Here is a 23,940-nt window from a genome sequence, read left to right on the forward strand (position 1 = left end):
GTTATAACAAAGTGGGAATGCTTGGCTCTCGGGAGCCTGGCTGTTCGAGGAGAATGTTGCTGGGTTCCTAGTTTGATTTTGCTGGAAACTATTATAGTATATTACTGAGAAAGGTTAACCTGTGTCTGTCTGTAACCCTCCAGTCAAGTTTGGTACCTCATTAGCTGTTCCGGTAGAAGGGCACTGCTACTGTGTTTAGCAACACTGTAAACAGAAAGCCCCCCCCTTTTTTTTATGACAATTCAGGCCACCCCTCTTGGTCACTGCATCTTTCAGATACAAGCGGCCATTCACCCAAGAAGCTGAGCTCCCAAATAAATTTGGTGAAAAGCAGAGCATGACTAGTTAAAACTGTAAGACTGTACTTTGCTTTGTCTAGACTCTTGAGATCTATATGTTTTAATGACCAAAAAACACTGGAGGGCACAAAACCATTCTAGAAATGAAGACGGATGGGCAGACTCACTGTAAGGAAAGGCTTGTAGGATCGCAGGGCTGCTGGGACCGCCCCAAGTGCAGCAGAAGACCACACGAGGGTTTCATGCGACAGCTGGGAGATCACAATCACTACTGATTAATGAGCCAAAATTAAGAGAAAGGTAATAATTTGCCCTTATTACTAAATGGGAAAGACACAGATATCCTTTCTAATCATGATTTCTTTTTGATTGTGGAATTGTCTTCCAAAACCAGTGATGGATGCTCCAAGAGCCCTTCTTCCAGATGTTACCCAGATGCTAAATTCGACAAACTGCCTAATCGAGCCACACAAAACACACGCTGAAGTAATAAGGCCTGGCCCAGTCGTTAAGGAGGGGTCAACGGCCTGGGGAGTCCGTTTATACTCCCGATACTATGACTCCGCATGCCACAAACTGAGCATAATCTCATACTTTAAAACAAATGAGTCCGGTTTAAAAATAAGTTGTCCTTTTGACATTGGCCTCTGCCCGTAACGGCCATCCTTGGGCTCAGCTCTCACACAGCCTTGGGATAAAGGGGAACCCAGACAGCCAGGCTTACAGCGCTCCTTTCCCCAACACCAGCCGTTTTCAGGTCGTTCACCACTACCTTGTTCTCTGCCCCCCTGTGAGTGGGGATGAGCTGAGCCCTGCGTGCTGGAGCGCGGATCACGGTGCCTCCTTCTGCGTGGGGACGCCTCCTTGTCGCCCTGGCCCTTCCGCACCTGTTCACTCCCCAGCCCGGAGGCCTGGCCACATTGGGAGCTCTCCTCCTCCCTGGGGCTCGACCCAGTTCCTGGTACTGCTTCCCAGAATCCTCTCACTCAGCCGTTCAGCCACAGCCCCGCCGCAATCCCGCAGGAAATACCCTTTGGACGGCACAACCTGCTGGCCTGCCCCCGAGTTTCGGTCACCCACTGGAGGCTGGCACACTGGCTTAGACAGCTGCTGGGTCCGTCTCCCCAGACCTGCACCTGACCGCCGCGCTGGCTTGGCCCTACATTCACTGAGTTTTCTTCCCCTAGGAATTCTCCGTGTAGATCTCATTTCCCCTCAATTTGTTTTTCTTCTTTACTCCCTGCTATTTCTTCTGCTGCTGCCACCTTGTTAGCTCTTGGTTCTTGCTCCCTCAGACTCCTGAAATACACCCCCCCACCCCCATTTCCAGTCCTTGCCACCCAAGTATCTCATACACCACTGCCTTTTTAATCTGCCTAAAACTCTGGTCTAGTAATTTCTGTCTCTTACTCAAAAACTTTCCATGATCTGCCAAATTAAATTCCAGCTCCTTGGCCTTCCAAACAACTCCACGCTTTGACCCCAAATTACCTTTTCAGGCTTATTTCTCCTGATTGCTCAACATTTCTCTTCAATTCCCGTCGAACTGGACAATTTCCTCGTACGTGAACTGCATCCATACGCTTATCCACAAAAAGGTGCAGTGACCCTCCCCAGGCATAAAGAGGCGGCGTTTCCTTTGCCGGCACGGCCACTGTATATCCGGCACCTGGGAACTCCTATATGCTACTGGGTTGAATCGTGTGCCGTTGCCCTTTTGTAGATCATAAACAGTTGAACAGGGACAACGTCATAGACCGCAACCTTGTCTGTTGCACGGCAATGAACCTGCATGACGTTCTTTCCAACGCACTCGTGAAAAGTCCCCATGTTCAATTCAGGTAGGCTCTTCCCTTTGTAAGAGAGCTTTCCAGTAATTCATCAGCACTATTTACGAGCTATATGAGCACAATTAAACGTGAACTTGACACAAAGCAAAACTACTCCCCGTACCAACCGTGGAGCCCATGGGTGTTCTGCGGGCTGCGCCGGGCTCCCTTCGTCCACTCTCTGCGGCTTCGACACTGTTAAGATTAGTGCCGCTTTATCCTGTAATCTCAGGTTCCCTTTCAACTTCAAGGCAAACTAAAGCCACCACAAGAATACCCTTCTATCAAGCAAATCTTTAAAACCTCCGGTTCAAAACTAACTTGGGAAACTTAAGCCCACTGCATCTGCTCTTGAACCTTCTGACAGGGTACCGGCGTCTCATCAAATCCACAGAAAAGCCCCACTGAGTTTCATGTTCTACTGATCCTTCCCTAGCTTAGTGTCAGAGTCGGGAGCTGTTTGAGTTGCTCTCATAGCCACGTTATTAATTAGTGTCTAACATTTCCATCTCTGTGAGTTGCAACCTCTAATAAAAAATGCATTGGGGGGGGCGCCTGAGTGGCCCAGTGGGTTAAAGCCTCTGCCTTCGGCTCAGGTCATGATCCCAGAGTACTGGGACCGGGCCCTGCGTCGGGCTCTCTGTTCAGCGGAGAGCCTGCTTCTCGCTCTCTCTGCCTGCCTCTCTGCCTACTTGTGATCTCTGTCTGTCAAGTAAATAAAAAAAATAAATAAAATCTTTTTAAAAAAAAATGCATTGGGGCACCTGTGTAGCTCAGTCGTTGGGCATCTGCCTTTGGCTTAGGTCATGGGATTGAGCCCTGAGTCAGGCTCCCGGCTCAGCAGGAAGCCTGCTTCTCCCTCTCCCACTCCCCATGCCTGTGGTCCCTCTCTCGCTGTTGCTCTCTCTCTCTCTGCGAAATAAATAAATAAAATCTTAAAAAAAAATGCAGTGGTTTGATTGGCTTAGGATGTAAACTCCATTTACATCAGACAAATAAACACCACACCTCACATCAGACAGACAAACACCACACCTCACTCGGTGGCCTCTCTCCATTTGTTTCCTTAGCTCCCTCCGTGGCCTTTGGGATTTATACTAAGTGAACGGAAGCAGATAACTTGTATCATTTTCCTCTCTTAATCACGTTTAGGCAAAAATGATTAAGTACCTTTTTTTTTTTTTTAAACAAATGAGGCTGGTTTTTAAAAAATGATTCCCTACTAAAAAGAGATGGCAAGTTTGAAAAAAAAATGCCGTAAGGGCCATTTCATATTAGCCATGTTTAAAATGTAAATCCATTAAACGTCTGAGCGAGACATCTGATATTGTTTTTAGCAACTCTATTTATTCATCTCGCCTTCCACAGTAGTCCTCAACTTTGGCTGATATTTTGCCAAATGAAGATCTCTCCTCCAGCGCGGCTAATTCTTTATGAGTTGGAGTTTGATTCTCCTGTCTCATTTTGATTTCTACCTTCCATTCTCACATGTGAGGTCGTTTACCAACTTTGTAAATTACTTGTTGGCAGCGCTCAGGGAAATTATGATGGTTCAATTTCCATAAATACCCTTACCCTGCAGCTCCGTCTTCTAAAGACCAGATTCTGGTTTGGGCCTTCGAGTATATAGTACTGTAACCAAAATTCACACGGCAGAGGAAAACTCAGAACGGGGGCACATTATGAATATGGGAGACACTTTTACATTAAGGAAGAAACGCAAGAAGCCTTTGTTGATGGCACCTGGACTGCAATGACTGATCTCTTTTGATGGTTTCTTCTCTGACTGAGGTCTTGGGAAATCGGGGCTGCTTTATTAGTTCTATAGTGGAAAGAACATCACAGTTACAATCACAAGGTCTGGGGTTGAGTCGTGGCCCAACTGGGCCAAGTCCAGTACCTACGGTCAAGCCTCTTGGCCTCCTTAAGCCTCGGGGAACTCTTATTTGAAGCAAGGATCATAATGGAAACCTCAATGCTTGATTATGAGGACTGAATCCGATAATAAGATGCAGAGAAACCTGGGATTATCAACTCTTATTTTCTTAATTCATTTAGGAGTTACAACCAGAGTAAAAACTGCACTGTGACCACACATGTTTGTGCCTCACCAAAAATGACGGTCTTCTGGATTGAAAAAATTTTGAATTAGAAAAAAAGGAACAAAGTAGAGTAGGGGTCTAACCTGACCAAAGGATTGCAAGGGAGAGCCCAAGTACAGGGACCACTCTCCCACCCCCCTCCGTGTACCCCACCAGTTTGTAAAGGACCCTTGAGATTTTTTTATATTGAGAGTCTCGATGAATGAAAGCTATTCCTGAGTTCGTGCATTCAGCACACATTTGTTGAGCAGCATTTCCGGTGTGAGGCTGGGCTCTGAGAATGCTCGCTCTCCTTGAGGTGCCTGGAGCTCACTACAGGAGAGAGGGTTAGATGAACGACTGCGGGGAATAACGTTCAGCAAGAACAGGCTGAGTCTCGGCATCGGCTCCAGTGGACCACAAGTGAAGGAATATTCGATTTCACCCTCATGGAAGTGAAACAACGTTTGTGTGGGGGCCTACAGCTGGAACGCAGCGTGTGAACAAGAATATCATAGAAGCTGGAGAAAAAGGAAGGGACACAGTATGGAGGTCGGATCTCACCCTTAAGACCATCAGGTGTGTCCATTTTCTCTGCCGTATGACATAACACAACCATATTCACACACTCCTGAGCACACCGGGCATCATGGGCGACCCCAGTGTCCTAATCCCACCCTATCCTCTCCCACTCACGGAAGCGCCTGGAAGACGAAAGAGTGTAGTCATTACATGGGGAGCTTCGAGAATCTCTTAATCCCTTCTATGCTTTCGTTAGCTGAGGTGACAGCTAGTCCCAACTCATAAAGACGTCAGAATTCCAGAGATGTTGCTAAGAGGGTAAACGGGATTTCCTCGATGGGGCCAGAGATGGGGCCATATGGGAAGAGGAGGGGTTGAGGAGGACTTCCAGCTTTCTGTCCTGGGGGGGTGTCCCCATCCCCTCAGACAGGTACCACGTGACGGGGGCCTGGGTGCTGGCGGGAAGATGGCTTTAGTATTACAGTTGCCTGTGGACCAACAGCATGGAACTCTCCAGAACCAGCTAGAATCAGAGAAGTCAGATTTCAAGATCAAGATTTGGGAGGCAGCAAGGCACCGGAACCAGAGGAAGTCTGAGGATGAATGACGGAAATCAGAACCCATGCAGAGTGAGAGCCAACGGGTGAAAACAGAACCCCGGGGCAGAGTTCTCTGCTCGCTATCCTTGCAAGGAACAGCACGGTCCCTTTTATCGGGAGAAAGTAGGTGATCAATCACTTGTCTTTGCTGCCTAATGGAGGCACCTGGAAGACGTGTGGCTTGAGGTGTCTTGAGAGGTTCTCTTGTGCCGTGAACTCTGCTCCACCCCCCACCCCCCCAGCTTTTTCCCCGTTCCAAGCTTTAGGCCAGACCCAACTTCCTTTTCGTAAATCAGTGCCGTGCCCCGCCAGCCCGCGTATTTATTCTTTCATCGCTTAGAATTTTGTAAAGTCGAAGGTAACTTTTTGTTTTCCCACTAAGCCCTTTTAAAGTTACCATGGGAAATGTTTAATATCGGCATTACCGTATGACTTGCAGGGCGTATCATGTTGAGAGAAGAGAGTCTAGATAAAATGCTTGTGAACACACCCAAAGAACTCCAGCTCCAACATCGGCCCAACCAAAGGCTGCCAAAGATACTGAAGGTCACGGTCCATGGGACGCTATTCCGGGGCCCAGGCAATGTGTACCGACGCCTTCAAGAGACCTGCCTCCCAAGAGGTCCGTGACGTGCACGCAGAGGGTTTTTCCATTTTCCTCTTCCCGTCCCTGAACGTGGGTGACGACCTCCCATGAGGCGATCGCACAGGACTGTGACACGGGTGCGCCCTTACGGATGGGTGCGACACACTTCTGCTTGGCCAGCACGTCAAAGCGCCCTGAGGAGGCGTCTCCAAAGATGGCCACAAAGACCAAAACGTCTTCCCGCTTGCTCACTCCCTCCCTTTCACGGTGCATCAGTGGGGCTGGGAGTCTAGAGCTCGTCTTCTCTAGTGAACTGATGTGAGGACGGTGGCCGCTGCCTCCTGCTGCCATGAGGGGTACGGACTCGGGCTTCTTCCCAAGGCCAAGGGCGAGGGGCTCAGCCCATGGCAATCAGAGTCACTGTGAGCAGCGATGGGACAGCATGGTTTGGTGTCTCCAAAAATGCACGGTTAGGAAGGAGAAGCTCCTCTGTAGCCCCAGTCTATTAACTCAGCTCCAATCAGAGAGCGAAACGCAGAAGTGGGGAGAGCAGCGCGAGGAAGAAACGCGGCATCCGACGTGCGCTCCTCCCGCGTCCTTCGGCACCTCCCTTGTCAAGGGGGGTCTGGCTGGGGCTGTGCGTGGACCGTAGGCTGACAGCAGGCGGCACAGGGGATGTGGCCTGGCTTCTGAGGTGAGGTCAGAAAAGAACGATGCCGACGATGCTTTTGCCCTCGGGGCGCACGAACTCAGCGGAGGGCTCGTCCTCGCAAGGACGTCGGCGAAACAGACACAGGCGTGTGCTTGCGAAGTTCCCAGGGAGGCCCGATGACTTGACTCTCTCCCGCACATGCCTTTCCCGGGGCCCCCTTCCCATGCCGGTCCAACACACCCTCACAGGAGGAACGGCACCCCAAATGCGTCCTCTCCTCAGGGTGCGCTCCTCTCTCGGCCCGGCCCCTCTTGGCTTCCTCTCCGCCCTCGCTCCTCGGTTCACCTTCTGCTTCCCGTTGGGTCACGGCCACCGCTCAAGCGCTGACACGGGTCTGACAGCAGCGGCGGGACCCAGGCGAGCGCTGGCCACGGCGGTTTGAGTTTTTCTGTGGCAACACAGGACTCCGTGCTCAGAGACCGTGGCCCGGGATTCTGTTGTACTTCCAGGGACCGTGGACAACCGACGTGTGACACCCATCCCAGCTCGGCCAGAAGGTGGGATGGACCGTCAGAGCCCACTTCGGGGAAATCCCACAGCCGCCCCGTAGGACAGGGGACGTGCTTTCCAGGCCTCCCGGGCTAGCGCACACGCACACGCACACACACACGCACACACACACCTCTCAGGAGGCAGGATGTTCTACCCTCGCGCTCATGTGGTCGTTACGTTTTCTCGGTCCGCGTGAGCCTCTCAAGCTGTGGCTGCCGAGAGAGACGGGGTGGTAAGGGCTTTGCCCCCTGGTAAGGACCTGCAGGTCCATGAAGGTGAGGCAGGTGATAGTTTGTGCAAGGTGGGACCGCGCTGCCGAGTTACAGCTTGACTCCGTGTGGCAGCGACCTGCTCCTCTTGCTTTAGCATGAGCTGATGCTGGCCAGGAAGCCTGTGCTGGAAACAGCACCCAGTGCACTCATCCTCTCAGAGGCCGGGACACATTAATCCTGTGTCAGTCTCACTCATGCGAGATTTTCCGGCAGGTCTTTGAGAGATGACGGCTGCGGGAGACACAAAGAGGCTGCGGGGCGACAAAGGACCTGCTCCTACGCCAGCGACCTCTTCACCCCCTTCCCGACCTGTCCCCACATGGTCAGGTCACCCAGATCACTTTCCAGAACATCCACAAGGAAGTGAGGGAAGGTGGTGCCGTCTCCGGCCAAGGAGGAGCTCGGCCCTCTCGGGTAGAGAGAGGCGGGAACACACCCACTCCGCCACAGGAGGTAGGTGTGCGCGAGCAGTCGGAGCTTAGAGTGATGTGGGACCGAGTCCCGGAACAGTCCTGGTGAGGCCTGGCACCGGTGCGGAGGCACCAAACCGCCATGCGTACCCAGCACCCGGGATCCAGGGCAAACGTTGGTCCAGGACAAGGCCCTGGAGTCAGCCTCTCTAGCACATTCCTGAGGATCCCATCGCTGCTGGCCCGTGGACCACACTCGGAGTAGCAAGGCTACCTGCGCCGGTGGGAGGCTGACCCGCCGGTGGGCGTGCTCCCACGCACCCAGATGAGCAGAAGGAGGGAAAGGGTGCATCACTGTCACCTCGCCCTTGGCGCTGAGGGTGATCATCCTCCAACGTGGTTTCCAAAGTTGGCTAAACACTGGGATCAGCTGGAGAGCTTTAAAAATACGGATGTCAGGCTCCCTGCCCCTGGGAGATCCTTGCTTAATCTGCCTGGGCATATGCAATTTCAAAAGCTCCCAGGTGAGTCTGTGGGGCAGCCCCAGTTACTAATCGCTGCCCTTGCTGTAGATGCAAACGGACTTAAACTTGGGGCCGCTTTTGCTTTTCTTCATCGCAGTTCACCTGTGATTTTAGGCAAATGGCCAGGAAGAACATTATTCTTATCTAAGAATAGAGGAGAAAAGGAACCACCATACGTTCACCTGCCTCACATCACACAGTGGTAATGCCATGGACAGAGGGGGCGTTTGGCCCTGAATTCCTGGTTCTTTAAGTGACGTGTCTGGTACAGTCTCGTACAGAAATTGTGGTGGCGTGAGATGCAGACAAGAGCAACAGGCTTGTGGTCGGGGGACACACGCTGCTGTTCCCACTCTACCTTGCCACCTAACTGTCCTGGGCTTCTGCTTCCTCATCTGTCATTTGGAGACATCAGTACTGTCTCCAAAAAACACTTTTAGCTTCCACAGTCCATGACCTGTGATGAGCCAGGGTCTGTTTTCCCCCACACGCCCTGTCTTCCTCTGCTGACCCAGAGAACCACATTCAAGCAAACAGAAAGCAAGCCCGAGAGCAGCCCCAGGGTTTCCTAGGTTTGGGACTCCTCCTTTCCTTACTGACGATCATTTAGTTTTGGTTAATGACCCTCCAGGGGTTTTTCCACCTGGGCAATGCTGACTCAGGCATGATCTGGGTAACTCAGGGGTTAGGATCCTCTAATTGATGCCCCGATGGCACTTGTGAGTTTTGGTAGGATTTGTGATTAGAGTTAACGCCTCCATGAGCTGCAGAAGAAATCTCAGATACGACTCGTCCAAACCGAGGATAAAGTGCCTCTTCGTATTTAAGTGCTAGTCGGTAAGTATGAGTGAATCATCAGATGTGAGGGACGCATTAGGATTACAGGCGAAGTTAAACGCAATTAGAGGACAGCTGTCTTTCACACCACCCTTGTGTCTAGTGGGGGAAGTCAGTTACTAGCCAGAAGAGACATCCAGAGATTCATTAAAGAACTTTCCCCTAATAGTAGAAATTACTTTGATGCTCTTAAATTTGGAATGGCAGACTTTCCACTTAAAGGGCAACTGGGGGGTAGGGGAGGGAGAAACAAATTATTACTCACTGTTTTATTATTTACCGAGTATTTTATTCTTTTCATGAGCTCAGGTGTATAATTAAAGCCCTGGGCATAGTGCCCAAGACATAGTAAGCGCTCAGTAAACGTTAACTATTACCATTATTTTCTTATCAAGTGAACATTTATTGCTATTTGGTTAAAATGATCTCAATTCTGAAAGTCACTGAAAAATATCGGTCATGTAGACAAAACATTTATAAAACCAAAATTTGTTAGAAACATACTTCTGGAGTTCCAGAACTACTGTTCTGCGTTTATGTCCAGCTTACAGTATATATGCAATGACCGTAATTAACTATTTCCTGACCCATGTGACTCGAGGACACTGGTTCTACTGTGCACTGGACCTCACGTACCCCTCAGCACAAAACACCTGGGATAGTTTCCCTGTACTGTATTTACATACGTGCTTTTCTGAAGAAATGAACCATAGCACAATCGTGGGTAAGCGCACAAAGGGCAGAATTTGACCCGCGGTCACCCAGTTTAACCTTCAGGGTGGAGGTGAGTGTCTAGGGAACCTAGTTCTTCACTTTAATTTGGTCCTTCCGGTCCCTGATAAAGGAAGGGGGCACAGGACTCAGTGGCCTCGAGATCGCAGAATTCCCGGCCTAACCCCACGTGCCATCACAGGGTGTCCTGTCTCCTGCTCCTACCACCAGGCCAGCGGCGGGGAAGCCACATGACCGAGTGTCCATGACACCCACGTGTCTCCATTCAGGTCAACCAAGCAATCACGGCATGATGCCCAGATAAAACCGACCACGTCACTAGCCCTTCTGTCGCAGCTGGCACTCAGCAAAGGGGGAGAACAGAGCAGGTGGATGGATGGGGACGGAGAGAGGAGGACATCCAGGCTCCCTAGACTTGAGGGAAAGTGCCCTGCTGACCCGGTCTCCCTGCCCTGACTCTCTGGTGGCTGTGAGTGTGGCTGCCATCCTGGGCAGCTGTGGAGGGGCTGTGTGCGACCCCCCTCCCCCCCCCCCCCGCCACGGTGCTTGCTGCTTCTTTCCTAGCGCCCTCTTCTGGGGTGCAGCACCTGGTCCCCTGTTTTCAGAAGCGGAGGATTCAGACGCTCCGGGGGCCCTGCAGACTCATCAGGGGGATACGGGGTCGGGGGAGGGTGTGCCGATGGAGGGCGGCAGAACGCCTACTTCTCGGCCGGCCCGGCCTGCCTGCTGGCCTGCTGCTTCACGCTCGGGGTGGTGAGCCACGGGGTTTGTGCCCGATCTCCTGAGATGAGCCCGGCCCCCAGCCTGCCCTTCCCCTGCGGATGGACGCAGAGCCAAGAGCTGGAGGGGAGGCCAGCTGGACAGAGCCGGGCATTAGAATGCAGCCTGGGGACTGGGACCGAGCGCCTGTGGATGCGGATAAAGAAAAGGACCCTAATAACATGAATGTTGATGAGATGGTGCTGGTAAAGCCATACCCCTCTGAAGAAAGGTGTTGCATTCACAATCACTCGTGCAAAGCAGTTCCTCTCACAGGAACGACTGCCTCTGCCAGGGGGGCTCCCTCTTCAAGGGCCTGGTGTAAGGAACCTCAGACCCGAGTCGCTGTACCCACGGGTGGGGTCAGCCTGTGCCAGAGCGTGTGGCTTTGCTCTCTGGCCAGGCGGCACGGCCCAGGGCCCGTGCCCGGGTGGCGTCAGGACCGGCCCCTGGGGGAGGGCACCAGCTGCCTTCCGGGGCGGCCTGCTTAGCGAAGCACCCGGACCCGGATGCCCTGCCCCTCAGGGGAGCTCACTGTGGACACGGCCAGCTCACGTGGTTGCGGAGTTGAGGATACAGATTCGGTTCAGGACAGCTGCCCGGGGAGTAGACGCGGGCGCTCTGAGTATCACTGGAGCCGTGGGAGTGCCAAGGGAGCGTACCTGCCGCCGGAGGCCTCTGGAACGGCGGGACCCGGCTGGGCCCAGGACCTGCAAGTCTCCACGCCCCCGACAGGGGCCTCTAAGTTCAGGGACTCACGGTCACCAGCTGTCTAACCCCAGACAAGTCACTCTCGAGTTTCCATTCCTCACCAGCCCACGGGGGCCAGAGGCTACCTGCCCTGTGTTGTGGAGATGCTGGGCCTGTTCTGAGCAACAGAGTCATGGAACCTCCCCATGGAGCCCAATACTTGGGCAGCCAACACACGGTCAGTTTTGCAAGGGTCCCCGCTGCTGCGCTGGGCCGGCCTCCCGAGTCCCGCTCCCCACCCCCAGGATGCGGTGAACACCATGCCCGGCCCACTCGCAGGAGACCACACGACTGGGGAATTTCAGCAACTGTGGCTTCCGATTCTAGTGCTGTCACTGCTCTGCTAGGGGAGGTCAGAGAAGTTAATTTAATCTCCCAGTGCCTCAGTGTCCTCAGTACAACAAGGTGAACGCTATCAATACATCACCTGAAATATTTTTAGAAGGGATGACAACACCGTAAAGCCATCTACAAACACAGGTGACTCACTTACCCGCATTAACTGGGGACAGGAATCAAACAGATAACAGAAATCCACCAATAATCCTACAGCCTCATCAGGTTAGCACCCTTACTTGCCAAACCAAGGCTGTAAGCAAGGAATCAGACAGACTTGTCACCCCTCGTCACCTCCCCCTCCTTTCCTGTGGTAGGAAAATTATGAGTGGTCAGCTCTCTGTTGGTTGAAAACCAGAGGGGCATGGGAAGCAGATGTCCGGGGGATCTGAATGGTCCAGATGCATCTCTAGGAGGCACAGGTGGCCCCGAACAGTGGGAGGGCTAGGGGCGCCGTCTCCCGGTGTGGTCAAAAATCTATGTATAACTTTGGGCTCTCAAAAAAACTTAATGACTGATAAGCCTACTGTTGACCAGAAGCCTCACTGGTCACATGAACAGCCCATTAACTATGTTATGTGTATTATGCGTTGTATTCTTATAGTCAGGGTAAGCTGGCAAAAAAAAAAAAAAAAAAAGTGCCATTAAGAAAATCCAAAGAGAAAATCCAGTTTACAGTACTGCATGTATATAAAAATATTCCACCGTAAGTGGACCCACGCCACTCTAACCAGTGTGGTTCAAGTGTCAGCTGTCCTCTGAAGTCACTAACCCAGCCCTGAAGCAAACCAACTCATGTCCATCCGCCTGGCTCCCTGCTCAGATGAACAGGCGGACAGACAGACAGAGGTACACCCAGACGTTCCTCCTTAAGCAGGACACTACTGTAGACAAGGCACGGGAGGGAGAAAGTGCTGCACAACTAGAAAGGACTCAAAGAAGCAACGAGGGCAACCATGTCGTCTCCCAGGGGAAGAGAGGAAGCACTTTCCAGAGCTCCTCGGAGCTGGTGGGAGAGGGGACGGCAGCACACGTGCTCGTTCTGAGTGCTGGTGGGAAGTAATGACAGTCAGGAACAATACAGAGTATGAAAGAGAACATTTGTCACCGTATCCCTTCTCTGCAATCTCCGGCAGGCAACTGTTTGTCGTGCGTGCTTTCATCTTGGTGGCTCGTGGGTAGGGACAGCAGTAATGATATGGTCCTGAGATACTGCGTTATTATCAAAACAACTTTAATAGCTTATGTCATAATGCTAATGAGACTTCCTGAGCACCTGTGCACGGTGACAGTCTGTGGCTCAAATGAGCAAAGGGGACACGAAGCGTCTTCCCCTCCCTGCCTCCCAGGGGCCGGCCTGCTGGCCCTGCACCCAGCCGCACTGGATCTGGCCCACTGGGGGTTCTAAGAGGGGTTCTAAGACTCCCTTTGAACCTGGCCCCCCTTCCCCCGGCTCCACCATTCTCCATGTTTCAGTGGGTGGGAGGAACCTTGGGGCCCCGGGGAGAACCTTCTCCACATGTCACATACTGTTTCATGGCCCAGAGCTTGAGACTGAGAACTAGCCAGCCCCCTGGCACTGGACCCAGTCTCCCAAGCTGTGCCCACCCCACACATGACAGATTCATGATCCATCCGGCACAACAGTAACATTTTCAGGGGATGAGTTCTCACGAAAACTGTAGAATACTCTGAGGGCGTAATTTGAACTATTTTCCAATTTTATTAAAAAAAATTTTTTTCCTGGGGTTGTAAGTTTGAGCCCCATGTTGGGTATAGAACTTAAAAATAAAATCTTTCAAAAATTTTGAAAAAAACCTTTCCCCTTTCATTTGTCTTAACTCCTTCCTCTGCAAGTCCATCCACACCTTTAATCAAATTCATGGATTCTCCCCACAATCTCCTAAAACCTTTCAGTCTCTAATGGAACGGGGATCTGATGAGCGAGCTTAATATTCCCAAGTTTGTCTCAGGATAGCGAAGAGAAACGAGTACGTCTGATATCTGACTATTACTTCTTTTTTGGCCACCGTGCCGTCCTATGGTGCCCTCACACGTCACCAGTGGGATCGCAGTCCTGCTCCACAACACGGGGCAATTCTGCACCCCTGGCCGGACCCCCGAGCTCGGTCGTTTGCACGGATGCTCTCCGAAGCCCTCCCAACGGTCTCGGTGACTAGGTAATGAGTTGAGACTCCGTTGCTTGCAAAACCAGATAAGCAAGTCCTTCCCGGAAGTTCCACCATCAAAAGGTGGTGCAGCCGCCGCCGCCTGTTCGAACCCCGGGCCGGCTATGCTGCTTTGCTCAGTCATCTCTGACTTTTCACCACCGACGACCTGTCATTCATTTTCTCCCACAGACTTCCTTGTGTTGAGTGCGTCCTATTTTAAAAGTAACCGGTTTTTCATTTTAGCTAATCAAAGCCACGTATCACCACCTGCCGGTCAAAGCTATTGAACCGAATGCCCACCGGCCTAAAGCAGACCCTCCGCTCCCGCGGCCGGGGAGGATTTTAAGGTGGGTGGAAGAGACGAGTTCCAACAGCTTGTGGTTAAGTCATTAAAACGTGCTTTCCCCAGACCCCTTGGGATGGGCCTGCAGCCTGGGAACCCGCTGGGCCCCGAGACTGTTCCAACCTCTCACCATCGGTTCCAGGCCTAAACCAAGAGCCGGCAGCACCCCGGCCATGTCGGCCGAGTCCCACCTGCGGCTGCTTCTTTCTGTAGCTTGAGCCCTTCTCCATGCTGGCGTGGTGCAGGTGGGCAGGTGCGCCAGGGCCGCTGCTCCCTACCCGCACCGTGACACTCACTCTCCACCACGGTCCCTCACTAGGTCATCTTAAGAAAAAAAAAAAAAAAAGAGTCCTTGCTTTCTGTTTCGCTTTCATTTCTGCAGAACTTAGTGTTACACTAAAAACTATGCAGGCAGCAGAACGGCCGCTTTGGGCAAGCCCTACGAGGCCAACTATTTCGGCCCAGGCCCCATTCTGCAGATGCAGACCCCCAGAACGTACCCCGAGCCCAGGTGCCAGCTCACACACTACGTGGCACGCTACGTGGCCCATGCGCTGGTGCGCTGGCTTGCTACCCAGAGGAGCTCACACCCACAGAACCTGTCAAGTAGAAACAAGGTCCTCGAAGCACATTTCTTCAGCGGCTCAGAAAGCTTTACATACATTATCTCATTCGACGCCTCCTCTTCTGTTAAGAAGGTGGAAGGCAGGGATTATCGCCCGTAAACGGCAGCTCTCAAGCACCCTCACGTGGGGACGGAGCGTCTGCCTTGATCCTGACTCAAAGAAACCAACCAACGAGACCAACGAACATAAGAAAGATACGGCTCCCGATGCCTCCTGCAAGAAAGGTGACTACGAGGCAATGACGACCATGCTGGCGGGACGAACAGAAAAGGGGATTTTAAGTTCTCTCCTCCCGGTTTCATTTATTTGGCCACACCGATACCCGCGTGTGGACGTGTGACACGTATCCGCCTTAGGTTCACAGAGACGTACAGGGCGCTCTGGGTACAGGATGTAAATGGCACCTCGCGCGTGCACATGCGCATCAGCAAATTCACATTCATCTTCTGTTCTGGGGCACTCGGAACACGTGTGGGCAGAACTGCCATTATGGGGGAACAAGACTTGACATCTCTGGAAAGGTTGTATGAAACTGACTCGTCTGGGCACTAAACGTCCCAGAGCTATTTGCTCAATATGAAGCACCTACAGGCGTGCGGGGCTCGCTTCGTTTTGGGGTGATTCCGCTCCAGGCGGCGCGGCTGCTGCCGTATTCTCTAGCTCTCAGAGCAGTTCTGGGCCAACAATAAAAATTGGGAGGTGACCTGTCGAGGCAGTGCATGGATGTTCTGTGGGTTCTCCATGAAACAGGATTTTGAGGCCGGAAATCTGCTTGGGCAGATGTTTCGGCTGTTTCTTCCTGTTTTAAATAAATGGCATTTGAGAAGAAACTTTATCGAGCCCGGCCTCTTTAGGCCTGGATTAAATAAGGTCGTTTGAGGGCGGGGGGGGGGGGGGGGGAGGGGCAAGGAATATCCAAGATAGGATGAGATGGGGTTTGAGGGATTTTATGCCAGAAATAATAAAGATGATGGTAATGATAAAATAATTATCGTGGCTCTGAGAACAAGGGCGTTAAACACATATTAATAATTAGAAGGGGGGGGGCTCAGGGAAAAGGAGTACCTCAAAATGCATTACAATGGGTAAACTGAATTTGGTCCCAGGGAGAGCCAAGCTGTTCTGGTGAAAGCATATTAAATCCCAGGATTCCGCTCTTAAAGGACACAGGGGTACAATTCCACAGAGAGTTGCGAGGAAGGCCACCGGGGAGGAAGGGACGTGCCTATCCACGTCAGGAACTGATGTCTTCCAGGGCAAGCCAGGAAGGGGCCACCTCACTTCATGTGGGTGAACACACTGGTCCCAGGAGGCAGTTTTATTCACTGCTTCTTCCAACTGGATGAGGCTCATTTGTTTTTATATCTCCAATCTACGTGCAGTCCTCGCTCCCGTCGCATGTGCTATTATAAAACACCTTTCAGTCAGCCACCACGAAAATGGAGCGCTCTAAACAAATGTTCTCTCGGGGAACAGCCCCTTCACAGAAACCGCATTTAATAAAACTGGTCGTGATTCTAAAGAGAAGAGAAGGTAAGGCACAGGCCGAGAAAATGTCTGGAAGAAATTTGCAATTAATATTTTACAAGACATTTAGATTCTGATTCCTCCTTGCTGTAAAAATTTAAGAGCTTTTCCAAAACTGTATTCCTCTGTTATTACATCCTTAATTAAATTAATTTATACAGTGAATGCTCTAACGATACTGCTGTAGATTTTCAATCAGAAAGCCTTATTGCTAGAGACAATATGCGCGGAGACCTTGAAAAGGCAATGACAGAAGGCGCGGTGCTGACCCTGGCACGGGGGCTCTGTGGCTCTGGGCGTCTGATTACGGAAGAGATCGTGGTGGTCTTCCCCTGCCTCAGTTAAGGTCTTTATTTTATTTTTTAATTAAGCTAAATCAGGTCGGTGAGAATGAAAATGAATCCTGCAAGTTGCCTTCACACAGATTTGTCTCTGGGAAATACAACGGTGGGCGATGACATTGTTCCTGACTACCCCTACCAGGTAGGCTGTGCCTTCCTGGACAAAAGGAGCCACCTCTGGGCCCGGTCTGCTACACTGTCAAGGCAGAGGCAACCAAAATCTGTCCAGGAACACCGACGGCTGCGCTTCGGAAAAGGCCCAGCTAACAATTTTGCAGCCAAGCCAACGGCTGGTCACGTGGCCCTGCCTGACGTCCCAGAAGTCTTCCCTTGAGGTGACGGGAGTCTCACTCCGCACCTCCAGGACAGGCCTGCGAGCACGCATGACCTGCTCCAGCCTAGTGCCTGGTGCCCAGCAGGCGCTTGAGAATCGTTACTGTTTTGTTCACCTACCGAGATGTCAGGAGTAAGTAAGGTCTCGTGCCTGAGACGGGATCTGCTGCCAGGCCTCAAGCCTCCCTTTCCGGAGGAGACCACGGTCAGCCCAGGGGAAGGACCCCAGATGCTCCTTCTTTGCTGCTCCCTGGGTTGAGCTGTTGAATCAGCTCCCTCCAGTGCCAACAGTGTATTTCTAGGATTTATGGTGAGCGTTTCACAGAATGGAAGACCCCGTGTCTTCCTTAGTTACCCGGGGTGAACAGTGTGTCCTTAAGGACTCTGCCCGGATCTTTCGCTCTATCCCCCATCCACTATGGAAAGGGTCTCTAGGACCCACACGAGGCATGAAGGAGGGGTGCCTCCAGAGAAAAATTCATTCAACAGAGTAAAATAGTTCCATCAGCATTTTTCCCTCTGCCATACTGAGTTCTTTGCTTTTCTCAAGACTGAAAGACAGGTCCCTAACCATCAATCAAGTTTGGGTGCACGATGAAAGTTCCCTATGATATAAAACATCAGCTGCAAAAGAAAATTAAACAAGGGAGCGGGGGAAACCCAGCACTATTTGATCTTGTTTTAAATTGAAAGTTTTGGACACTTTAGGGGGAGGAAAAAAAAAGCAGCAAGTGCCTTTTTAATGGATTTTATCCGCAGGAAAAATGATTACAACCAGAAAAGCTTTAAAGTGTCAGCTGCTGATGCATTTTTCTTTATCCCTTTTATTTTTATTCAGAAAGAAATTGAAGGCATATGGCAAAGTGCATCATTAATTTCTTATTAATTTCATAATATGAAGGCAACCAGTTAAAATAGTAGTGCTACAACTTTAAATTACCGAACTCACTTGGTAGTTAATGAGAGATTTAGCACAGCAGGGGTTCTGTTAAATTAAGTTGTGCCTTCACATCACAGTGGGAAAACAGGTGTATATTGGTTTAGAATTATGGAAATGTTGACTAATTCCAAGGCTTGTAATCAAACAGCAAGCCACCCTGTAATATTTTTTCCCCCCAAATATGCATTAATCTTTTATGTCTGGTCGCATTGCTTTCTGTCCACCAAAAGCTTGCTGCTGAGAGGAAACCAACTTTCATGTTTTGCCTCTAGCTGTTTGGGGTGCTGTTTTTTCACACAGAACTATCCCTAAATGCAACATAGGGAGCCCTGTGCCCATTTACCTCATTTGAAGTGGCGAATGGACCTGCGGCGCGTGCCGTGAAGGACGGAAGCCTACAAATCAGACCAGACTCCTCACAATTTCCCTCTAACCCGCTGTAGGTCATGGGGCAAAGGAAGCCGAACCGGAGAAAAAGAAAACCAAAAAACAACCCCCAAGCTATCTTTTCCAACTCCAGAACTCTTGCGCTTACTAACGGGTCTCCAAAATCACCGCTCCTGATTTCTGCATGCAGAATTTTTAAGAAGAGAAAAACAGACCATATATGCAATTTTTTTTTTTTTTTTTTTTTTTTTTAAATACTGAAGATGTTCCTTGTTTGCTAGGAAAGGGTCAGGGTAAGATGTCCTAAACAGAGGCAGACCTGCCAGCCCCCTTGTAGGTTTTTCAACATGGCCCACTCATCATATGAACTCGGGGCTTCTTGAGAGTGTCTTTGCCAATAAGGATGGCGTCCTGAGGAGCTGTGCAAGTTTTAGCGGAGTGGATGAATTCAAATGCCCCCAGCTGTGCATTAACTTAAATTAGAATGTGATATATACCCTAAATGCTAAATAAATTCATCACCTCGGGAATTTTTTTGAACATACCTAGGAGGGATCTGGTGTGCTGATTACTATAAAGTATTTCTTTTTAAAAGAAGGAATACAAAGTGGTCTTTCGGTGTGATTAGGAGACTGAGAAATAAAACAAACAAACAAATAAAAAAAAACCCCAAACCAAAAAACTTTCTGTTGTTACTGACTGAGCCTGTAAATATTTGCCTTGGGTTCTTCATTTGGTAATGCGACCTAACCCTGCGACCTTCTAGAATTTACATTGAAAAAAATTCCATTTATAAGGAAAACGAAGCTGAAATAATACTTAAAAAAAAAAGTCATTGAGCAAAAGCACTTAGATGTCCTAAAAGCTGACTTTTACTAAAACCACCTTAAGTTTTGGGGAGAAGTAGCAAAACAGGGAGGGCAAAGTCTGATAGACCATGCTTGCTTTTCTGACTCTTCTGCTCTTTGATTTCCTCTAAGGAAAAGGGAGAAGCCACAGGGTAGGAGTGAAGACCACGGTTCATAATTTATTATTTTGGGGTGGCTAAGAAGCTAATGTTTTGAAAACGTTTTCTTGAGTATCTTGCCACTACAAAATGCTATGAAATTTTCAATGGACCTAAGGTGATTTAAACAAATGTTCTCTTCTCTGGGGTGATGGGTCATCAAATGCCTGTGTGCGCGTATGTTAGCCTGTGTACACACAGGTGTCCATGTATCTACAGAGACGGCAAAATGGTAGCCAGAATCACGCCCTGAAAACACGAGGGACACTGTATTATCTTTCTTATACTCTGATCAAACCAGGTTGCAATGAAATTATTATCACATGGCTCACCACATGTTCTTCATTAGAACCAATACACACCGTTAGGATAGTAAATGAATTCATCACCGATATTCGGGTCATTGGGGAAAATATACAAACAGCACAGGACACTTTACGCCAGCATGCAATATATAAAAATGCCACAAACCCCCAGAAATCATGTATTCGGATGCAGTAGTTACATACAACATCAGTTTGCTTCTAGTGAATTGTACTAATCATCAAATATTACCAGGAAGGAAATGGAAAAAAAATTGTAAGCTTTGTATTTTCTGTTCTCTATCAACATGAAGCCACAAATTAGGCATTAAAACACTGACTTTGTTAACCACCAATGACTGTTGAGAAACCATTAGGAGGTTTAATATTATGGCTGTACAGGGTACATTTTGTCCTTTCAAAAGAAAATCTGAGACTAAATTTCAAAAGGGGCTCCTGGTGAGTAAAAGCTTTTCCCTTTCCATCTGCTTTTCTCCTGTGTGTTGGATTTTTTTTTTCTTTTCCCTTTTAAAATCTTAGCCCACCCAATACTCTTTGGCAGCCGCTGCTACCCAGTGGGGTCACTCTGATTTTCTGACCAGGGGACGTACTATTTGAGAGCTCTTTCCATCAGCATTAATGCCAGTCCTTTCTGGGCCGGCCAGCTGGTCTGGCTGCTGCAGGGGGGAACAGAGGGGTCAGCTCATACTCCTCAAAAGACCAAAGTCATTTTTGCCACTAAGAGCCCATAACTAGAACCTTCAGTTGAAAGGACCATTTTCAAGCAATAAAGTGATTTTGGTACAAAAGTAAACCGACTCACCCCAGGTAAAGTTTTAATATTGTGCAGTGCATTCTGGGCCTCAAGTGCAGCTTTTCTTGTATAAAATGTTACGAAACAACAACCTACAGAGAGAAATGAAAAGGTTTTAGAAATTTCTGTGAATGCTTTGCTTAGATATAACGGACACTATGGCGAACAAATAATCAACTTAAAAGGACGCGCAATTTAAAAATAACAAAGTGGCATGAGAAGAGTAATAACATCTCAGGCTTTTACCAGTGCCATTCACCCAAACCGTATTTACGAGCTTTACCCGCGTGGAGATCAATTCATGACTCTGTGGACCAACCGCCTGGAACGCAGCTCTTCAGGGATGGGGGGGTGGGTAAGTGGTGGGTGACATGTTAATGGGGCTGGTGTAGCGACTGCATACAGAGAAGGGCTTAATCACAGTGACAATGGCAGAAACTTGCAGTCACTCTCATTTCCTTAAAGAATATTCCAGAACATCACATTTTTAAAACACTATCTAAACTCAGCGGTGTAGAACACCGTTTCAGGTTCTGAAAAGCTGGGATGCTGCTTCCTTCTTTCTTTTTTATCTCCACCAATAGTATATAATGCAAAGTTCCATATATGAGATACTCAGTATTTGTGGGCCAAAATGTAGGGCTGTTTTAACCAGTTTGGGAATTTTGTTACGGTATAGGTGGGCACACACCCAGACACATGTTTGCACACTGTCCCACGTCTTATTACGTAGGGCTACAGCACACCAACTGGCAACTTTTTGATTCCTTATATCTAAGAGCTGATGGGAGTCTGGGCTGAATGCCCCCCCAGGAGAGACCAGCAAAGCCCCTCTTCCCAGCCACCTTCCTCCACCCAAGAAAATGGTGCTGAAGCCTTACACCATTACTTCTGCATTCTGAAGGATGGCTGACCCCTCCTTCAGTTTGCAGCCAAAGATGCTGGTAAGCACAGCGGTTTAAATCAGATAGTGATGCCAGTTAATGATCTGTTCATCAGCAGGTAGGTTTTAGTACAGTCAGGCTTGGGAAAGGGGGGTGGACAAAATCTTTAAAAATTTAAAGATAAAAGATGATGCCTCGGAGCTGAGTTGTCTTTGTAAGTTGTGCTGAGGCAGGAAAGCGGGGAGATGTGCTCAGGAAGACGAAATATTTGACCCTGAGTTGTACTTGAGCACCCTAAAGCATGGGGTCAGGGAGCTGGCGAGGGCTTGGAGGGGCACTCACTCACACCAGATAGAGTACATTCACCAAGGACCATGAAAGAAATGCACAGCACTCTGGCATCAGCCTTGCTTCTACTTAGGGGAATAAAGTAAACAAGACAAAGAAGAGTAAAAAAAAAAAAAAAAAAAAAGGCAGAGTTGACAACGGGAGTTGGCATTGCAAGCCATCAAAGGTTGGCACTGTCGTTTTTCAAAACAAAAACTCATTCAAAAGAGTAGAGAGGGGAGCCTGCGTGACTCAGTCAGTTGAATGTCTGACTCTTGATTTCGACTCAGGTCATGATCTCGGGGTCGTGGGACTGAGCCCTGCGTCGGGCTCTGCACTCAGCTCCGAGTCTGCTGGAGACAGCTTCTCTCCCTCTCCCTTTGCTCCTCCCCCGTCACGCACGTATGCTCACTCGCTTGCTCTCTCTCTCTTTCTAAACAAACAAGCAAACAAATAAACAAAATCTTTAAAGCACAGGAGAAAATAAAGTTCAATTCCATTCATTCAGCATCTAAACACATCTACGATACCTCCTCCTCATTTAGAAAAGAGATTTGGAAACTTGTATATTTGATTTTGTTTTAGTCTTCCAAGATTAAACTATACAAAATATACAAAACCTTCACCTTCTGGCCAAAGCAGAAGATGATCACTGCTTCTTGGCACTCAAACTACAGGCATCCAAGGATCAGAAACTCCTAAAATGTCGGAGTTCACGGACGTGATGGAAGAAATAGAAAATCGTTGAGTTTCTTGAAAGAATCACAGATGGACTGACCATTTTTATTTACTATTTATTTATTTTTGAGAGAGAGGGGAGACACTGAGTTGGGGGGGCAGATGGAGATGGAGAGAGAGAGAGAATCTTAAACAGGCTCCAAGCTCAATGTGGACCCTGACGTGGGGCTCAATCTTAGGAATGAGATCGTGACCTGAGCCGGAATCAAGTCAGATGCTTAACTGGCTGAGCCACCCAGGTGCCCCAGACTGGCCAATTTTTTAGACGAGTTTTTCACTTCAGCTATTTTGATTTCTGTGACCAGAGTTCATTTGGCCTGATGTAGATTGATTGATTGATTGATGGATTGATTTTTACTGAAATGTTCAATTTAATGAGTGACTCTGGGTTCAGTGGCATGATGTGAGCCCAAGACTCGCTACAGGAATTGCTTCGGATCTAGGAATAAGTTTAAACAAGGAAGTCAAGTCCCAGCTTCCAACAACCCACTGTAATCACTCTAAGAAGAAGAAGAAGACAAAAATTACCAACTACGCCTCACTGGGCTTAGTATAGTAAGAAAAGCAGAGAGAGACATAACCCCTGCCTTCTGAAAGGTCCTCACGGAATCTCAGTAATTTCTTCTCTCCCTCTCTTGGGCTCACAGTGGTGGCCACTGGAGAAGGGAGCAGTGGGGAACCTCGCAACTTCACCCGCGATAACCAGAGCTCTGGACGGAGGCAGAGTCTGATACCCTCGAGCCGACGGATCTGGGGAGCGGGAAGCTTAGAAGAAAGAAGACCGAGGAGTGGAGTGGCATGTGCTTGGCCGGAGAGAAAGCAATTCAGAAGATGAAGAAGAAGAAGAAAGGCCAGCGTGGCCAAGGTCAGAGCTGAGAAGGAAGCCCAGACCCGCGCACGGGGCGGCGGAAGGAAGGGCAGGGGCACTGCGAATGGAGAACTGAATCAGTGAAAAGATAAAAGCACCAAGGAGCAGAGATGAGGCTCCTGAGTGAATCCCACGTGTGGGTCCAGCTGGACGAGCTCAGGCCCAGACGGGAAGGTCTTGGGAACACAGGAAGTGCTCCTGCCTTCAACAACCGACAAAATCCCCACCACTTCTCGCCGCCCGAAACGCACTAGGACGGTGCAGTTTGTTTCTGATTTAAGTATTAAAATGCTCCCCCCGTGGGGATGGAATCATCTAATTGTTCTTAGCGGTTTACATCTTTGTGTACATTTGGCTAAAGCGCTTTCCTCTTGAACAAAGTTCTTAGTGAGTAGAAGGCAGTGTGGGGTGTGTGTGTGTGTGTGTGCGCGCACACGCGTGTGTTTGGGGAAAGGCAAGTGAGCAGGAGATGGGGAAGCAGAGAGGAAAGGAATGCGGAGAGGAGTCTCGTGTCCAAAAGGGCAGATGGGAAGACACCCCAAATCTCAGACTCCTTCCAGTTTCGTCCAGGGTCCTCTCTGCTTGTACAGCTG

General features: G+C 49.6%; 1 protein-coding gene across 6 annotated transcripts in view; it reads right to left on the reverse strand.

Annotated features, from left to right (window-relative positions):
• Positions 1–23,940, reverse strand: part of CELF2 (CUGBP Elav-like family member 2) — a 505,935-nt gene that overhangs the window by 82,325 nt on the left and 399,670 nt on the right. For all 6 annotated transcript variants that reach the window (XM_080810117.1, XM_080810118.1, XM_080810116.1 and 3 more), the window contains one exon: positions 20,540–20,622. In XM_080810117.1, the coding sequence (XP_080666243.1) occupies positions 20,540–20,622 (83 nt within the window). The remainder of the gene's footprint in view (positions 1–20,539; positions 20,623–23,940) is intronic.

Source organism: Martes martes (assembly GCF_963455335.1).
Source record: "Martes martes genome assembly, chromosome: 8".
In the NCBI taxonomy this organism is placed as follows: domain Eukaryota; kingdom Metazoa; phylum Chordata; class Mammalia; order Carnivora; family Mustelidae; genus Martes; species Martes martes.